We start from the raw sequence: 16,178 nt of genomic DNA, 5'->3' as shown, positions 1-16,178 counted from the left end.
AGTATACATAAAATATTACGACGGAGTGCTGTCCGAGTGATTTCAAAATAGTTTTTTTGAATGAGTCGAAGCTAAGGAAATTATGGGTTATAGCTATGGAGGCGATGAGTATGGTTCATGGGTATGCTCGTGAGGTCAATCTAGTGTTTATCATCTCCGTTGCGTCTACGTACTTTCCTGGAATATTGAATCTCAATATTGATACGTTCGTGAATCCGAGGCCAACCTTGCACTTGTTAAATGACGTTATATGTATTTTTACTACGAAATACAGTATTGTGAGTTTCATTTGCTCCCTTTTATATATATTTTTGGGACTGAGAATACATGCGTTGTTTTTATAAATGTTTTACGAAATAGGCACAAGTACTAAAACTAATTCGTTTAAACCAGAAATATACCCTTAGCTTGGTAACATTAAACTACTTGGGCCTGACAAACCCCATCCTGACTATGGGATGCTTTAGTATTTCGAGGTTATTTTAAACACACCTGATCTGGTGTACTTCAGAGGGTAAAACATGAATGTTAAGGCTTGTTACCGGGTGCCTACAACTTATAGAGTACTTCTATACACTTGCGAGTGTACATATATTTATAAACGGAAATCTTGTGGTATATTAATATATTGAAATGATTGTTATGATAAACCTATGAACTCACCAACCTTTTGGTTGACACTTTAAAGCATGTTTATTCTCGGGTATTATAGAAATCTTCCGCTGTGTATTAGCTCATTTTAAGGATATTACTTGGAGTCATTCATGGCATATTTTGAAAGACGTTGCATTCGAGTCATTGAGTTCATCAAGATTATTATTAAGCCAATTATAGTTGGATGTATTATGAAATGGTGTGCATGCCGTCAACATTCGTTGTAAAGAAAGTTTGTCTTTTAAAAACGAATGCAATGTTTGTAAAATGTATCATATAGAGGTCAAATACCTCGCGATGTAATCAACTATTGTGAATCATTTATAATGCATACGAACGGGTCCTTTCAGTTGGTATCAGAGCGGTGGCCTTAGCGAACCAGGTCTGCATTAGTGTGTCTAACTGATAGTCGTTAGGATGCATTAGTGAGTCTGGACTTCGACCGTGTCTGCATGTCAAAAGTTTTGCTCATCATTTTTTTCAGAAATTACCTGCTTATCATTCTTAGTCTAGACACATCTTATTACATTGATTTCATGAATAGTGTATAGACAAAATTCATATCCTAGCGTATCTGCTAATTCATATCTTAGCGTATCTGTTACTGTAAACTTTGCCTGACATATTTCGTAAATTCCTCAGTAATCTACGAAACCTTTTGCCCTATATAATTAGAATACCACCCGATAGCCGGAAAATCATTTCATATCGAAATATTCTTTATTCAATCGTACGAAATGGAATTCGTCATTAGTTCAAGTCCCTCGGATTCCGAAATGGAATCCCACTCAAGTTCCGAAAGCAGTGTGACCGGAATGGATCAACCAATTAGTCATCATCTATTCTGGATGAATTAGGGATGGGTTCGTAGTCTCCTTAATTATTGGAGACAAGAAGAAGGTGATCCCTTCCATCCACCACATTGCCCTCTTGGCGAAGAACCTGAAACACTTACCGGCGAACCTATCCAAAACACCATTTTCTCTCTTATTTCTAGAGTATCTCGTCACGATTACATACTACACCAAATTCTAGATTTTATTTATCAGCTCGTCCGAACCGACAATCACCCTGGTGTAATAGAAGAAGTCAACGAGCTTCGCGCTCGGGTAGTGGCTTTGGAGAATATGGTGCAAAGGTTACAAACACCAGCAGCAGCACCAGCAGCATAAACAGTACCACCATCAGCAACACCAACAGTACCATCATCACCACCAACAACAACATCCACATCCCACACCACAACATCACAATCTGTATCTCAAACATCAACGTCATACGCCCTGTAAATATCCAGGAATATCAACAACAACAAACGATGAAGTATTAATTCATAAACTTCATTGAAGAGATATCTCTGCGGCAGTTATGTAATCTCCAAAATCTTAGAGATTATTTAATTCTGACCGTAAATCGGATGAGTGAACGGAGATGGTAGAGTAGAAACTTTGATCGAAATGGTGTATACAAGCTAGAATTGTTTTACCAACAGCATCAACAGGACCGTAGCATCATCAACACAGTCAGTATCATCAGTATCGTCAGAATCAATAGCACCTGTAACATCACAAACTCTGTCAGTTCAAGAATCATTGTGGACATCATTACGAATCAACAACAAATATATTGTATCAACGAGTTATGAAGTATTAACTCATTTCCAATCGAAAGATTTATATGTATATTTTATATGTATAAATTTTTAAACCATAATAAATCTTCCCGTACTAAGCTATTATGTGTGAATCTTAACTACTCAGTTAATTCATATTACAAATATGCAATGATGTATGTCCTTCGTTCGCAACTTAACCATCGTTAATTACAATCTCTGTCTCAATTCAATAAAAATCCAATTCATAATAAATCAAGTGTATTATTCGAATATATGTTTGATTTTACACTTTCATCATCGATGTACTCGAAACTTTTCAAATAACATCATTCGTACCTTGCGAAGTTCACAAGAATTTCACGAAAACCAACAAATAACAAAGTAATGATTAATAATTTCAATATTATTGAAGAAATACTTATGCAATTTATAAAGTTTTAGGGATTACTCAATTCTAGTTCCAACCATAAAACAAATGAGTTTAATTTAATATTAACTCATTAAATCTATATTACATCTAAAGAAAATATACACATATATTTTCATAAAGACTGTAATAAACTTCTTTTGTAAAAAATATTAATTGTGAAATTTTTTTAACGGGTAGGTAATACCCGAGAGATATATAATGTGATGACCCGGAAATTTCCGATCAAATTTAAACTTTAATCTTTATATGTGTTCGACACGATAAGCAAAGTCTGTAATCTTGAGTCTCAAAATTTTTGAACTATTATGATGTATGCAATTACCCTCGACTATTCATGACGATTCACGAACAAGTAATTGTAAATAAATGTAGGTATATATCATAAAATAAAATAATAAGATACAATTTTATAATTTAGATTAAGTATGTAAAATAATATACAAAATAATAAGTAGATATTAAAATAAAGCTATATAAAGAAGTATTCATATAATATATGATATAATTATTATTGAATGTAATTGCAAGTTGAAATATTAATATATATCTAATTATAAGATAAAATATAGATAATATATTAAAATGGTTATGGATATCATTATATATATATATATATATATATATATATATATATATATATATATATATATATATATATATATATATATATATATATATATATATATAAAATTTGATACAATTAAATTGTTATACTATTAAGGTTATAAAAATAACCATTTCTATCTAAAAATTATTATCATTATTACTTTTGTCATTAATTTTATTCTTATTGTTATTTAGATATTATTATCATTAAGATTATTATTATTCTTATTCTTATTAGTATAGGTATTATTATTATAAAGACTTAATATTATTATCATAGATTATGACTATTACCATTATTACTATAATTATAAGAAAATAATACAGTTTATTATTATTATCGTTAATATTATTATTATTATTATTATTTTCATGAATATTATTATTGTTATTATTATTATTAATTATTATTATTAATACAGTTAATAATTATTAATATTAATTATATAAATTATATTTATATACAAAGGAAAATCATACGATCTTATTTCCTATAACTATCAAACTGTTCTAGATTGATGCTCCTGTATTTGATTTGGGTACCAAACGAACTCAATTACAGATACAACAAAAATCAGTCACAATCAAGCTTTATTTTCCTATTCTCTTGTTATTTTTTTTTCCTTCTGCTCGTACGAATATGACTCAATGTTGTTACAAGTCTCAATCCAATCACAATACAAAACAAAGTTAGTACAACAGATCGATTAACTTTAATTTTTTTTCTTGTCCTTCTGATCTTGCTGTGAGATATTGTCAACACACATATATTAAATAACAATCAATCGGTTCAAGTTGTTGAAAAGGATTCGATCTCCACCATTATTATCAATCTTTCACTGTTTTTACTTATTGCTATTGATGAATTTAAAACTGAAGAATCATACACTTACACATACATGAAACCAAACCAACCTTACTAATTCACAACAATCGTCAATCTTCAAACCATCTTGATCACAAACAACCACGATCACCATCAAATTGTTTATGCCATTACTTACTGCAATACCGTGTTTTTCTTTTCCTTTCTTCGTAAACAACTTCCAACGAAACCATCTTGCCTCGTTAGCGTACTACTTCCTGTTTTCTCCAAACCAATTCGAATTGCCACCTTCATCACCTCAATATATATATAGATACATATGCATGCTTTACATATGTATATTACCACCACCACGCCTATTAACAGAAGCTGCAAGTGTGCTGTTTAAAAACTTCGATACCCAATTAGACACTCTATTAAACCACTCTTGCTCGACAACTTTTAGCCATCTTCACAAACCATCCAATGCTGACTACAACCTTCACCACAGGCCACCCTACGATCTGCTTATTGCCAATGATTCGAACCATTCATCCTTTTCTGTTTCTAAGTGGACTGCTACTGCCACACTTTTGATATATGAAGAAACAAAGAATTCGATAAGAATATAAATAATGATGAAAAGGAAGGCTAAAGTTTTGGGTGCATGTAATTCCCTTTGTGGCCGACATTCTACAAACCAAACCTCACTTGATTTATTTTTGTGAGGTGTTTTAATGATTGGAAATTCCTTTTGAATCGTGTAAACAAAACATAAAGGAAAACAAATTGGAATCCTATGGTTACAGCGAAAAGTATGGCCGACAAAAGCAATTGAATAATTGATATTATTTTATGATGAAGATAAAGGGAATGAGTTGTACATATTTGTGTATCTATATCTTTCGAAAACTCCAACCCAAAAGCCATCGGAGTATTTTTTTTTTTTTTAAAGAAACATTTCATAAAAATGGGTAGAAATCGAATCTCTCACTTCCTAATTGGGCCATTACTTTTCTGTATCTATTGGGTCGAATTCTAGCTATAATGGACCGTCACTTTCTGTTTACCCTTTTGGCCGTGACCCAACTAAACTTTCTGTTGGAACTGAACCCTGGCCGTAATTATTTTAAGTATAACTGGAGCTAGATGAAGATAATTATGATAGCAAGATGGTGGTGAGATGATATGCGTAACATAATGATGATCCAGGTTATGCTCGTAAGATGATAATGATTAGGGTTAGGTTATGTTATATTGATGATGACGATAGGTAAAATGGGTTTCGAATTCTTTTGATCAATTTAGGAATGAGTAGAATTAGGATTTTGATGATAGAGGTGAGTTTATGATGATGTACATGATGAAGATGCTCGACGATTGTGATGATGATAGTTATAAACGATGATGATATATATATTGATACATGAAATCACGGTGGGTTTGATGATATACATGATCATGAATAGGATATGATTATGAGTATGTCATGATGATAAGATGAAATGATAAAAGATTAAAGATGATAAATTGGATTGGTTAAGTAAGAAGAAGATGAAGAAACAGAAATAGAGTATAAATACAATTAAAATCGCTGATTATAACAGAAAGAAAGAAACAGATGGTTGGTTTGGGAGTGTGTCACGAGAACGAGAGGTTGTAGGTTCGAAACCATGCCATGGCAATTTTATTTTTAATTAAACAGAACTTACATGGGATTGTATCTGGGCCTGTTAATGATTGGGCTAGTGTTATTGAACTTCATTTAGTTATCTAGGGGACTTGTTACTTGGGCTTAGGACTTTCAAGTCCATTAAAGGTATATTGTTTTGTTATTATTATTAATTGTAGAATTATATTATTATTATTATTATTATTATTATTATTATTATTATTATTATTATTATTATTATTATTATTATTATTATTATTATTATTATTATTATTATTATTATTAAAACTATCATGTTTATTATCATTATTACTATCATTATTATTATTTTCATTAACATGAGTTTTATATATAATATTATTATTATTACAGTATTATTATTACTACAAACATAATAACATTATTTACATAAATATTTACGTATAATAAATTTTGATTTAACGATATAATACTAATTATATAGAGATATATATGTATTAGTATAACTATAGGTATAAATATTAATATACAAAATAATTATATATATAACTTTTGAAATAACAAATATATTACTAAATTAAATAAGTAATATATATATAAACTAGTTTGATTATTATTACATGTTGATTATATGTGTTAATATATACATAAATGATATAGGTTCGTGAATCCGAGCCCAACCCTACACTTGTTCAATGTCGTCATATGTATTTTTACTACAAAATACATTATTGTGAGTTTCATTTGCCTTTTTACCCTTTATATTTTTGGGACTGAGAATACATGCGCTTTTATAACTGTTTTACGAAATAGACACAAGTAAATGAAACTACATTCTATGGCTGAATTATTAAACCGAATATGCCCCTTTTTAGTCTGGTAATCTAAGAATTAGGGAACAGACACCCTAATTGACACGAATTCTAAAGATAGATCTATCGGGCCCAACAAGCCCCATCCAAAGTACCGGATGCTTTAGTACTTTGAAATTTATATCATGTCCGAAGGAGGATCCCGGAATGATGGGGATATTCTTATATTTATATTGTGAATGTCGGTTACCAGGTGTTCAATCCATATGAATGATATTTTTGTCTCTATGCATGGGACGTATATTCATGAGAAATAAAAATCTCGTGGTCTATTAAATGATGGAAATGATTATTTTATGTTAAACTAATGAACTCACCAACTTTTTGGTTGACACTTTAAAGCATGTTTATTCTCATGTACGAAAGAAATCTTCCGCTGTGCATTTGCTCATTATAGGGATATTACTTGGAGTCATTCATGACATATTTCAAAAGACGTTGCATTCGAGTCATTGAGTTCATCAAGATTAATATTCAGTCATTTATAGTTAGATATATTATGAAATGGTATGCATGCCGTCAACTTTCGATGTAAGGAAATATTGTCTTTTCAAAAACGAATGCAATTTTTGTAAAATGTATCATATAGAGGTCAAGTACCTCGCGATGTAATCAACTATTGTGAATCGTTTATAATCGATACGGACTTCGTCCGGATGGATTTGGACGGGTCTCTTCAGTTGGTATCAGAGCGGTGGTCTTAGCGAACCAGGTCTTGCATTAGTGTGTCTAACTAATAGTTGTTTAGATGTATTAGTGAGTCTGGACTTTGACCGTGTCTGCATGTCAAAAGTTTTGCTTATCATTTCGTGTTAAAAATTACCTGCTTATCATTCTTAGGGAATCATTTGATTATCATCTTAAGTCTAGACACGTCTTACTGCATTTAGTGCATCGATAGTGTATAGACAAAATTCATATCTTAGCGTATCTGCTACTGTAGACTTTGCCTGACAGATTCCGTAGATTCCTCCGTAACTTATGGGATTTTAGTATTATATATGCATATATAAATTATGTATTGTAGGGTACTAATCTACATCCTATAATCTATTTCTTATCGAAAATCCTTCTTCTGATCGTACGAGATGAATCCCTCAACCAGTTCAAGTTCGTCGGATGCCGATAACTATTCTGATATGGATTTTCACTCAAGCTCCGAAAGCAGTGTTACCGGAATGGATCAACCGATTAGCCATCATCTATTCTGGATGAATTGGGGCTGGGTTCGTGGCCTCCTCAATCATTGAAGTCAAGAAGAAGGTGATCCTTTTCATCCACCACATTGCCCTCTTGCCGAAGAACCTAAAGCACTTACCGGCAAACCTATTCGAAACACCATTTTCAACCTCATTTCCAGGGTAACTCGTCACGATTATATTCTATTGACAATTCTAAACCTTATTCATCCGCTCGTTCCGATCGACAATCATCACGGAGTAATCGAAGAAGTCAACGAGCTTCGCACCTGAGTAATGATTTTTGGAGAATATGGAACAAAATTTACCAGCTTCAGCAACATCATCGGCACCAACCGTACCATCAGTAACAGCACCAGTACCATCAACAATCCATGCCTCAACATCTCATTATGTACCTCGAGTATAATCATCGTTCTACGTATCGTTCTACATCATTTATCTTCGTTCGACATGGCGATTATGTAATCTCTAAAATTTTAGAGATTATATACTCTTGTTCTAACGGTAAATCAAATGAGATTAATATTATATTTATATTAACTCATTAAATCCATGATTACATCTGAAGAAAATATATAAGTATATATATTTTCATAAGGATTGTAATTAAAAATTCTTTTGTACAAATTGTTAATGGTGAAAATATTTTAACGGGTAGGTAATACCCGAGGAATATTTAGGTTTCACATTAATAAGTTACACTGTACATCCTTCGAATCTGATTCAACAGTCATTTACTATCCTACTTACATCCACAGATATACGTATCCGTTCACCGTAGAATAATCAATTTCATTCAATTTCATATTTAGATTTGACCTATCAGAATCCAACAAGTGGCACAATGAAGAAAACATTGGACAAAATAAAATTTGTTAGAAACAAACAAATTAATTATGAGAAATTTTGTTAAGAATCCACGCTAACTGTTCCTAGCTAACTGTTCCTAGCTAACTGTTAATTCCATATTACATTTTAATTATCGCAATTTATTTTATCGCAATTTTAATTCTCACAATTTTATTTATCATCATTTAATTTCTGTTATTTATTTTTACGCACTTTAAATATCGGGACACGTATACAAGGTTTTGACATATCATATCGACGCATTTATATATATTATTTGGAATAACCATAGACACTCTATATGCTGTAATGATCGAGTTCGCTATACAGGGTTGATGTTGATTCTATAATAATATATATACTTTGAGTTGTGATCGAGTCTGAGACGAATACGGGTCACGATACTATTAATTAATTCGAATATTATATATTAAATTATATATGAATTATTGGACTGTCAACTGTGGACTAATAACATTGGACAATTAAAATGAATTAAAATATTGATTATAACATATGAAACTAAAAAAAAAAAAAAAAATTATTCTTCAAGTTTGCCACTTGATTTTCATCTTAAACCTCATTTGTATCTTGACAATTATAATCTGCATTTAAACTTTTCGTGATTCTTGAAAACACCTCAGTCGGGAGGATGAATCAACCGCATTTCATCTACGGAAGAAAAGATTTACGCATATAATTATGCACCTGAAAAACTCTCGGAACCTGTGTAAATTTTTAACACGTATCTGTGCTAGCTTCTTTGACATTGTTATTTCTGAAAATAACAACGCAATTTCTTTTCAAATTAGCCAATTTTGTCACAGCTCCAGCAAGTCAACTTCGATTTTCATTCGGATTAGCCTTATTATAATCTTGATATATATGCGTGCTCTTTTATTGTTACCGGGGATCCTTTTATATCCCACCATATTATCAGTAGACGTACCAGCAACCTCGTTGCTCCTTGACTTAAATCTCTCCGACAAATCAATATATTTATCTATTGAAGTCTTATCATATACTCATCCGCATCCTGTAACAAGAATTGCCATACCAATTACAGGAAATCAGCAATCAGTATTTTGAATCTCATAACATTTCTACATCAACAGTTATATGTATACATATAACATTTATCTCATAGAATTATGAACTTTCATTCTGAAATTCTAAAAAGCACTCTAACTTACGAATCAGATCTTTGAGTTCTGAAAAATGAATCGAGCAAACCATGAAGGAGACCAAGGACAAATACAAGGACCAAACCCTGTATTTAAAAAATCCTGATGATTCTGTTTCTGATGAAATCTTTAGTGAATACCTTACTCCTTAACCGTGCAAGGATTCGGAGCGCCGCGCAAGTATACCTTAAAGAAAAAAAAATCCATGGGTAAAGAGCGTTTCAAATTAAGATAGTAAAACACATGTTGTAGTTGAGGTTACTTGTGACCCCGGGAAGAAATCCTTGATCTGATTAGGATGTAAAATGCACACATACAAACCATTATCTTATGTATTGAGTTTAAATCTATATCCAAAAAAATTCCAACTTGGGTGTGATTTGTTTTTGTGATCCTATCCATTTGTTTATACGATCTACCAGCTTTTTAAAGCCCATGACATTAACCGTATTAAATAACGTCATTACACACACACCTTATTCAATATGCGGATTCTTTAATAACACCAAATAAGTAACAAATAACGCAAGTAGAATAGACGTTTTGAATAAAAATATCTAACAAAGTCAGGTTCGAGTTTGTTGTATCACCATAAGTCTTTCCTTCATGTAAATGAAGATATATGTAATAAATATATAAATTCGAAACCTTCCCTTATCGAGGCATATTATATTGTTGCGTATCTAATAGGATTAGGATATGCCTTGATCCTATTAGATACGCTACATTATATATATATTTTTTTTTTGAACGGCGATTTTTTTTTGATATCAGTAGATCATTTCTTTCAAAGACCCTCATCATTTGCACGTAACACACACGTTCGGACGGAAACCCGAACCCGATCGACGGTACCCGGGAACACATCCATTCGGGCAGTGGTTCCGGGTAGGAGTCCGTAAACGAATCCGGTAAAACCACCTTATAGGGTCAATATATACCACCATTATTGGTGTTCAATTGGTTTAAAGAAAATCATGTCATCCCTAAGGATCGAACCCATGACCTCTCCCTATCCCATGACACAAACTACATGGGGAGAACCATTGGGCTATGCCCGCAAGTTCCGCTACAATATAATATGCCTCGATAAGGGAAGGTTTCGAATTTATAATACTCTGATATTAGGCATGCCATAAAAATTATCTTTCATACAAAAACCAGATCCACATACAAGGTAAATAAGGATGTTGTAAACGATAGTTCAAGTAATCTATAGTCGAAATAAATCTTTAAAATCTAATACAATCAGAAAATATGAGAATTACAATGAGTATCTTGGATAGGCATCAAATAAATTCGATCCGACAAAATTTGGAGCCACGAGAGAACTTCAATATCTCTTCACGCTTCTTATGACAGATGTTAGGAGCGCTTATTGTAAGCGTCTCCAGCTTTTTCGCATTATTAAGCAGATACCTTATAAATGCAAACTCTTCCCAAATAACAGCATCAAAATTAAGTAATACGATTGCTTTCACATTAGAAAGCAAACAAGTCGCCATAGGTGTTGGTAGGTTGCATTTCTGATTGTAAATCTGATCAATACATAGAAGCCCCTAATGATAAACAAACAAAACAAATAATTGACAGTGAGAACACATGCCATTATTGTGAAAACAAACGTCGATAGGTTTTCTTTAGTGGACGAAAGATGTAATTTATGTTACCAAAGGATAATCATTTTTTTGCAAAGTGAACTTGTAGATCTTAGTAATCATATCAGTGGTAGTATTGTGTTTACTCAAACGCATATACGAATTCCAAAAAATAAAAGAATGAGATAAAAATTGTGTCTCCAAAATTAAACATAATAATTAGCATATCACTTATCCTTCTTCTTCTTCTTCTTCTTCTTCGTGTTATTGTTTATATTAAGTTATAGGCGGAGATGAACTTACATCAGAAAAGGTAATATGCTCGAGATTAGGCATACGGTCTAAAAGATCTAGCAAAAAATTCCACTCCCAAGAACCATTGATACCAATCACAAGCTTGACTAAGTTTGGGAATCGGGGTCTGTTCCTGATAAAAATGGGAATAGCAATTAAACCCTGCAGATACCCAACATTAGACGTACGTCATCATCATAAATTTAAATTCCCTACACAGTGGTTACAATATTAAAGATATGTTAGATGGATTCAAGTCTATACAGATATGTGAACGTACCCGCATAGTTTGACAAGTCAATGTTAATATCCTAACTGACGAGAGGCTTGTGATGAGTTCCAAAATGCGAGTAGAAACATTGATGTGAGCTTCCACTAGAGATAACGGCTCCGTCATAAGGTAGTTTGTTTTGACATGATCCAGTATGTAAATGTATTAAAGGTTAGGAGCATCAATGATGACAAAATGATTCGTGACATTATTGATACACAATATCGTTATTCTCTTCAAAGACACTGAAGAGATCTTAAATGTATCAAAGTGATTATCCTCTACAGACACATTCTTCACAAGTAATTCTTCTAGTACAGGACATAGAGAAATTAGGTTCCCCAGGGTATTTTCGTTGGAGTAAACAATAGATATCAGATAGATATTTTTCAACAGCGGAAACAACATGCCATTACTTTCAGGCACATCCAACACGAATTTACCTTTTAATGTTAACTCAGTGAGGTTATTACAGTTGTTCAATATATTCCAATAAATCTTAACACTATAATGACTTAAATTAGCTGCCAACCTAAGCTCTAGTTGTTGAACTTGACAACGAGTAATGATACGAAGCCAATTAAGCACACGATTGCAATCAAAGTCCTTGGATAAACAAAGAAAAAACTTTTGAATTGGCTTACCATGACGAAGAGCTAAAGCCTTATCTACTGAATCATTAAACTTTTTAACTTGTTTATTTGGCGAAGAATCATAGCTATCAATCTCTTCATAAAACTCATTCTCTTGTTTGTTATAAAGGAGAAAAGGCATAACGAAATAGAAAATTGGTAGAATTTTCCAGATGTAATTCCACCTCTTTGATAATATGCACATGCGTTTGGCAGCACGAACATCCGGGATCAAGGATATGATTTTTGTAATGAGATCATTATGTAAATTGCTGAAGATATCTTCATTTTCTTCTTGTTTGATTAAATGTTTGTTATGAGCAGCAGCAGATGATGAATGTTTTGTCCTTTTGGACACAACTTCTCTTGATTGCATATTCATGTGGTTAATTGTTGAAAAACTTATAATTAGGGGGTGTGATTTGATCACTGCAGTTTGTAGGGTAGGGTAGGGTTTGAGAAATGGGGATTTTGATAATTTGATTCTATCGTCTGATCGCAAGATGAAAATGAGATTTTGACAATATAGAAACTTGAGTCAAATGTTGTCTTGGTCGAGTCCGTTATCAAACATGGGCTGTAATTTTAGGGCCCACTTACATCTACGCAAATAGAAACCATTATTGACTCATTTACTTTATGCATATATATGTTACCAAGCAAACAGAAACCCAGAAATAACTGCTGTGATGTTTTACGGATATAAGTAGTGAAGCATCACCAAACCACAGTATAAAAAAACACCCAAAATTGATAATTATCAACAGCATCTGGATGATGCTACAAACGAATTCAATCCAACAGAAATTGGAGCTGCGATAGAAGTTGAATAACCGCTCACGACTCGCCAAAACACTTGAATGATCATTCAGCAAACTACACGACTTGGGCAATTGGGAGCGATTATGGAGGCTGATGAAACCATTGACGACTTTGCGACAAAACTAGCATGGCATGGATTAATAGTCTTATAGCCTCTCTCGATGACAGTTTTCTTGTAAGAAAGCTATTTGATTCGATCCCAGACAAATACCTCATCAATAGGACAATATGTGGACACCATACCATTTAAAGACGCAATTGGACGACTCAAGGCGAATGAAGATCATTTGAAGCTTTGAAATGGTGGAACAAGCATTGAAGGTAGTTTGTCACTTACCAAAAAAATGATGGTCAAGCGTTGCATAAATCTTAAACGAGAGGTTGTCAATTAGGAAGAAGAGGTTGTGGAAACTCAAATTATGATAGAGGTGGCCGAAGTGGAGGTCGTGGTAGAGCAATTGGAAGTTGTATAGATAGTTGGGGATCTTCTCAAGACAATGGTAACAGCCGAATTAAAAATTAGAAACAACTAAAATGTTTCAACCACAAAAATTCCAGGCACTATGCATCTGAATGTAATGCTTCAAAATAAAAGGGAGAAGTAAATCTTGCTCTACACATGAAGATGAACTAACCTTTCTGATAATTATGTTCTGCCACAGTATCCCAAGATCAAATATCACCAAACAAAGTTAAATTCGATGATGGGAAAAGATCTAAAGATCGTAACGTATAAATCTAGATGAATAATGAAGAAAGTGCCACTGAGACGAATGAGACAAGACTTTTCTGACAGTTTCATATGGTGGTACTACGATAATCATATCGAAGAAGCAATAATCGATACTATATTATAAAAGTGAGTTGAAGCTGATGTCATTATATGTTTCAATGAGTTGTACTAAGTGCATGTAAGAGTTGTAAATGAGGGTTTGATGATGTAATATTTAATTAGAAGTTAATTAACATAAAATAACAAAATTTCCTTCAAATTTAATGTTTCTTTAAATTTAATATTTTTAACACACAAGAATTAATGCTCAAATGCACGCCTCTTCTTTCTCTACAATCTAATTACCTATCTCTTTTCTCTTTTATATATAATAACAAAATGTAAATTAGCTCATGATTTGGATTCAGTTTCGTAATCGGTGAGTTTAAGTTTCAGTTTCTTCTATCTTTATATGTTGTTATTCATGATTTGGATTCCATACCACACCTCATTTGGTTGGATAATGATGCTTATTTTTAATTTTTAATCAGGATTTGTGGTTGTGGAATTCTTTTCAAGAATATGTGGATATTCATCAAGATTGTATGTATTCATACTCTCTCAAACATATAAATTATTTAACTATTATTATCTATTTGATTTGTGATTTAAGATTGATGGTTTGTGGGCTGAATGCGCTTCAAACAGGCATTGCAAAAGTGTGCAGATCAAAGAATTATAAGTGGATGAACAATGATCCTATCTTCCATTTCAATAGCCACAATTTCGATTAATAGGTACCATACACAACTGACTATGTACTGTATATATGGCTTATTTAGGACAAAAACATATGAAATTTGGGACAAAAGTCCATTTGGGCGTATGTTAATAGGTGCCATACAAAACTTACTATGTACCTTTCCATTTGCACTTTGGAAATGTATTATACCTGGATTACATCGACAGTTTACATACGGAGGCTTAAGGATCAGTTTATATGAGCCTGTAAGTATATCATCGGTTTTTTAGGTTATGAAGTTATTTAGTGATTCACTGATCCGGGATATATAGGCTTCACCTTTATGTGCTGATCTTGTGTGCCTCAGCTATTGTTAGTGTATTATATTTGAGATTTTTTATTGTACAGGTCAAGGCCTTTTGTGCTGGCGGCATCATCCTCAGTGACATTTCTCTCTTCCAGAAAATCGTTACTGCTTTGATTACAGGTGTGTTATTTGAAATTTCTTCCTACATTGTTGCTTTTTTTTTTTAAGTTAATTGAGCTGATTTTCAACTACAAAATTGATGCAAGATACTACCTTGGTAGCCACACGGAACACTGAATGGGGTGTTGTTTGCTGTTAATATTTGGTCATTAACATGTAATATGCAAATGCGGGATTCGAACTACAAAAATAGCAATAAAATATGATTGTTGGGTTGAACTGTCTAACAAGTTTGTATGTGGAACCAAATTAGACAGATAGACCAATAAAGGTCCATTATGTGATTTTATGGATAAAAATGACCCCTAATTAGCATATATCTCATCCAACAGGTGCTATCGCAATTTCATTTAGTTAAAGTCCGGCTTCAAGCGGAAGGTAAATTGCCAAATGGAGCACCCCGCCGCTACAATGGTGCTCTCAATGCTTACTACACCATACTCAAGGAAGTAAGTTTTTTACTTTACTGATCAACATTAGATTTTTCTACAACTAGATGTAGACAAATGGGTGGGTCGGGTGAGTTGCTTAATGGGTCAAGTCGGATATGGGTCCAAAATATCAAGTTCTTAAGAAAATCTTGTGTGCCTTTTAATGATTCTTACCAATTCATTTTTCACCAATAATCTAAATTGAATAAATTAATTTGAGAGGTTTATGATTTAAAATCACACTATGCACTACTTTCAACCCATTCCCATAAAGATATACCTTTTTACTGTTTAACTGTGACCTTGGTTGACCCGTTTATA

General features: G+C 32.6%; 2 protein-coding genes across 2 annotated transcripts; both read right to left on the bottom strand.

The window, feature by feature from the left end:
* Positions 1-11,157: 11,157 nt before the first annotated feature.
* On the bottom strand, positions 11,158-12,157 carry LOC139875937 (F-box/FBD/LRR-repeat protein At3g26920-like). The gene is made up of 3 exons (XM_071863234.1): positions 12,041-12,157; positions 11,770-11,922; positions 11,158-11,427 (listed from the first exon to the last, which is right to left on the bottom strand). The coding sequence occupies exons 1-3, from the start codon at positions 12,155-12,157 to the stop codon at positions 11,158-11,160; spliced, it is 540 nt and encodes a 179-aa protein (XP_071719335.1).
* Positions 12,158-12,196: 39 nt separating this feature from the next.
* On the bottom strand, positions 12,197-13,045 carry LOC139875936 (putative FBD-associated F-box protein At5g50270). Its single transcript, XM_071863233.1, has one exon. The coding sequence runs from the start codon at positions 13,043-13,045 to the stop codon at positions 12,197-12,199; it is 849 nt and encodes a 282-aa protein (XP_071719334.1).
* Positions 13,046-16,178: the final 3,133 nt, after the last annotated feature.

The sequence above is a fragment of the Rutidosis leptorrhynchoides genome, chromosome 11 (genome assembly GCF_046630445.1).
Source record: "Rutidosis leptorrhynchoides isolate AG116_Rl617_1_P2 chromosome 11, CSIRO_AGI_Rlap_v1, whole genome shotgun sequence".
Classification (NCBI taxonomy): Eukaryota; Viridiplantae; Streptophyta; class Magnoliopsida; order Asterales; family Asteraceae; genus Rutidosis; species Rutidosis leptorrhynchoides.
Note: the sequence above shows the minus strand (reverse complement) of the source record. Positions and strands in the feature narration are given on the sequence as shown.

What these genes read in the sequence shown, in the direction of transcription:
- LOC139875937 (XM_071863234.1), bottom strand. Translation starts at nt 12,157, where the DNA reads ATGACGGAGCCGTTATCTCTAGTGGAAGCTCACATCAATGTTTCTACT. An exon ending in TGACTTGTCAAACTATGCGG is followed by an intron (nt 11,923 to 12,040) that starts GTACGTTCACAT and finishes GGGTATCTGCAG; the next exon opens with GGTTTAATTGCTATTCCCAT. An exon ending in AGCATATTACCTTTTCTGAT is followed by an intron (nt 11,428 to 11,769) that starts GTAAGTTCATCT and finishes GTTTATCATTAG; the next exon opens with GGGCTTCTATGTATTGATCA.
- LOC139875936 (XM_071863233.1), bottom strand. Translation starts at nt 13,045, where the DNA reads ATGAATATGCAATCAAGAGAAGTTGTGTCCAAAAGGACAAAACATTCA.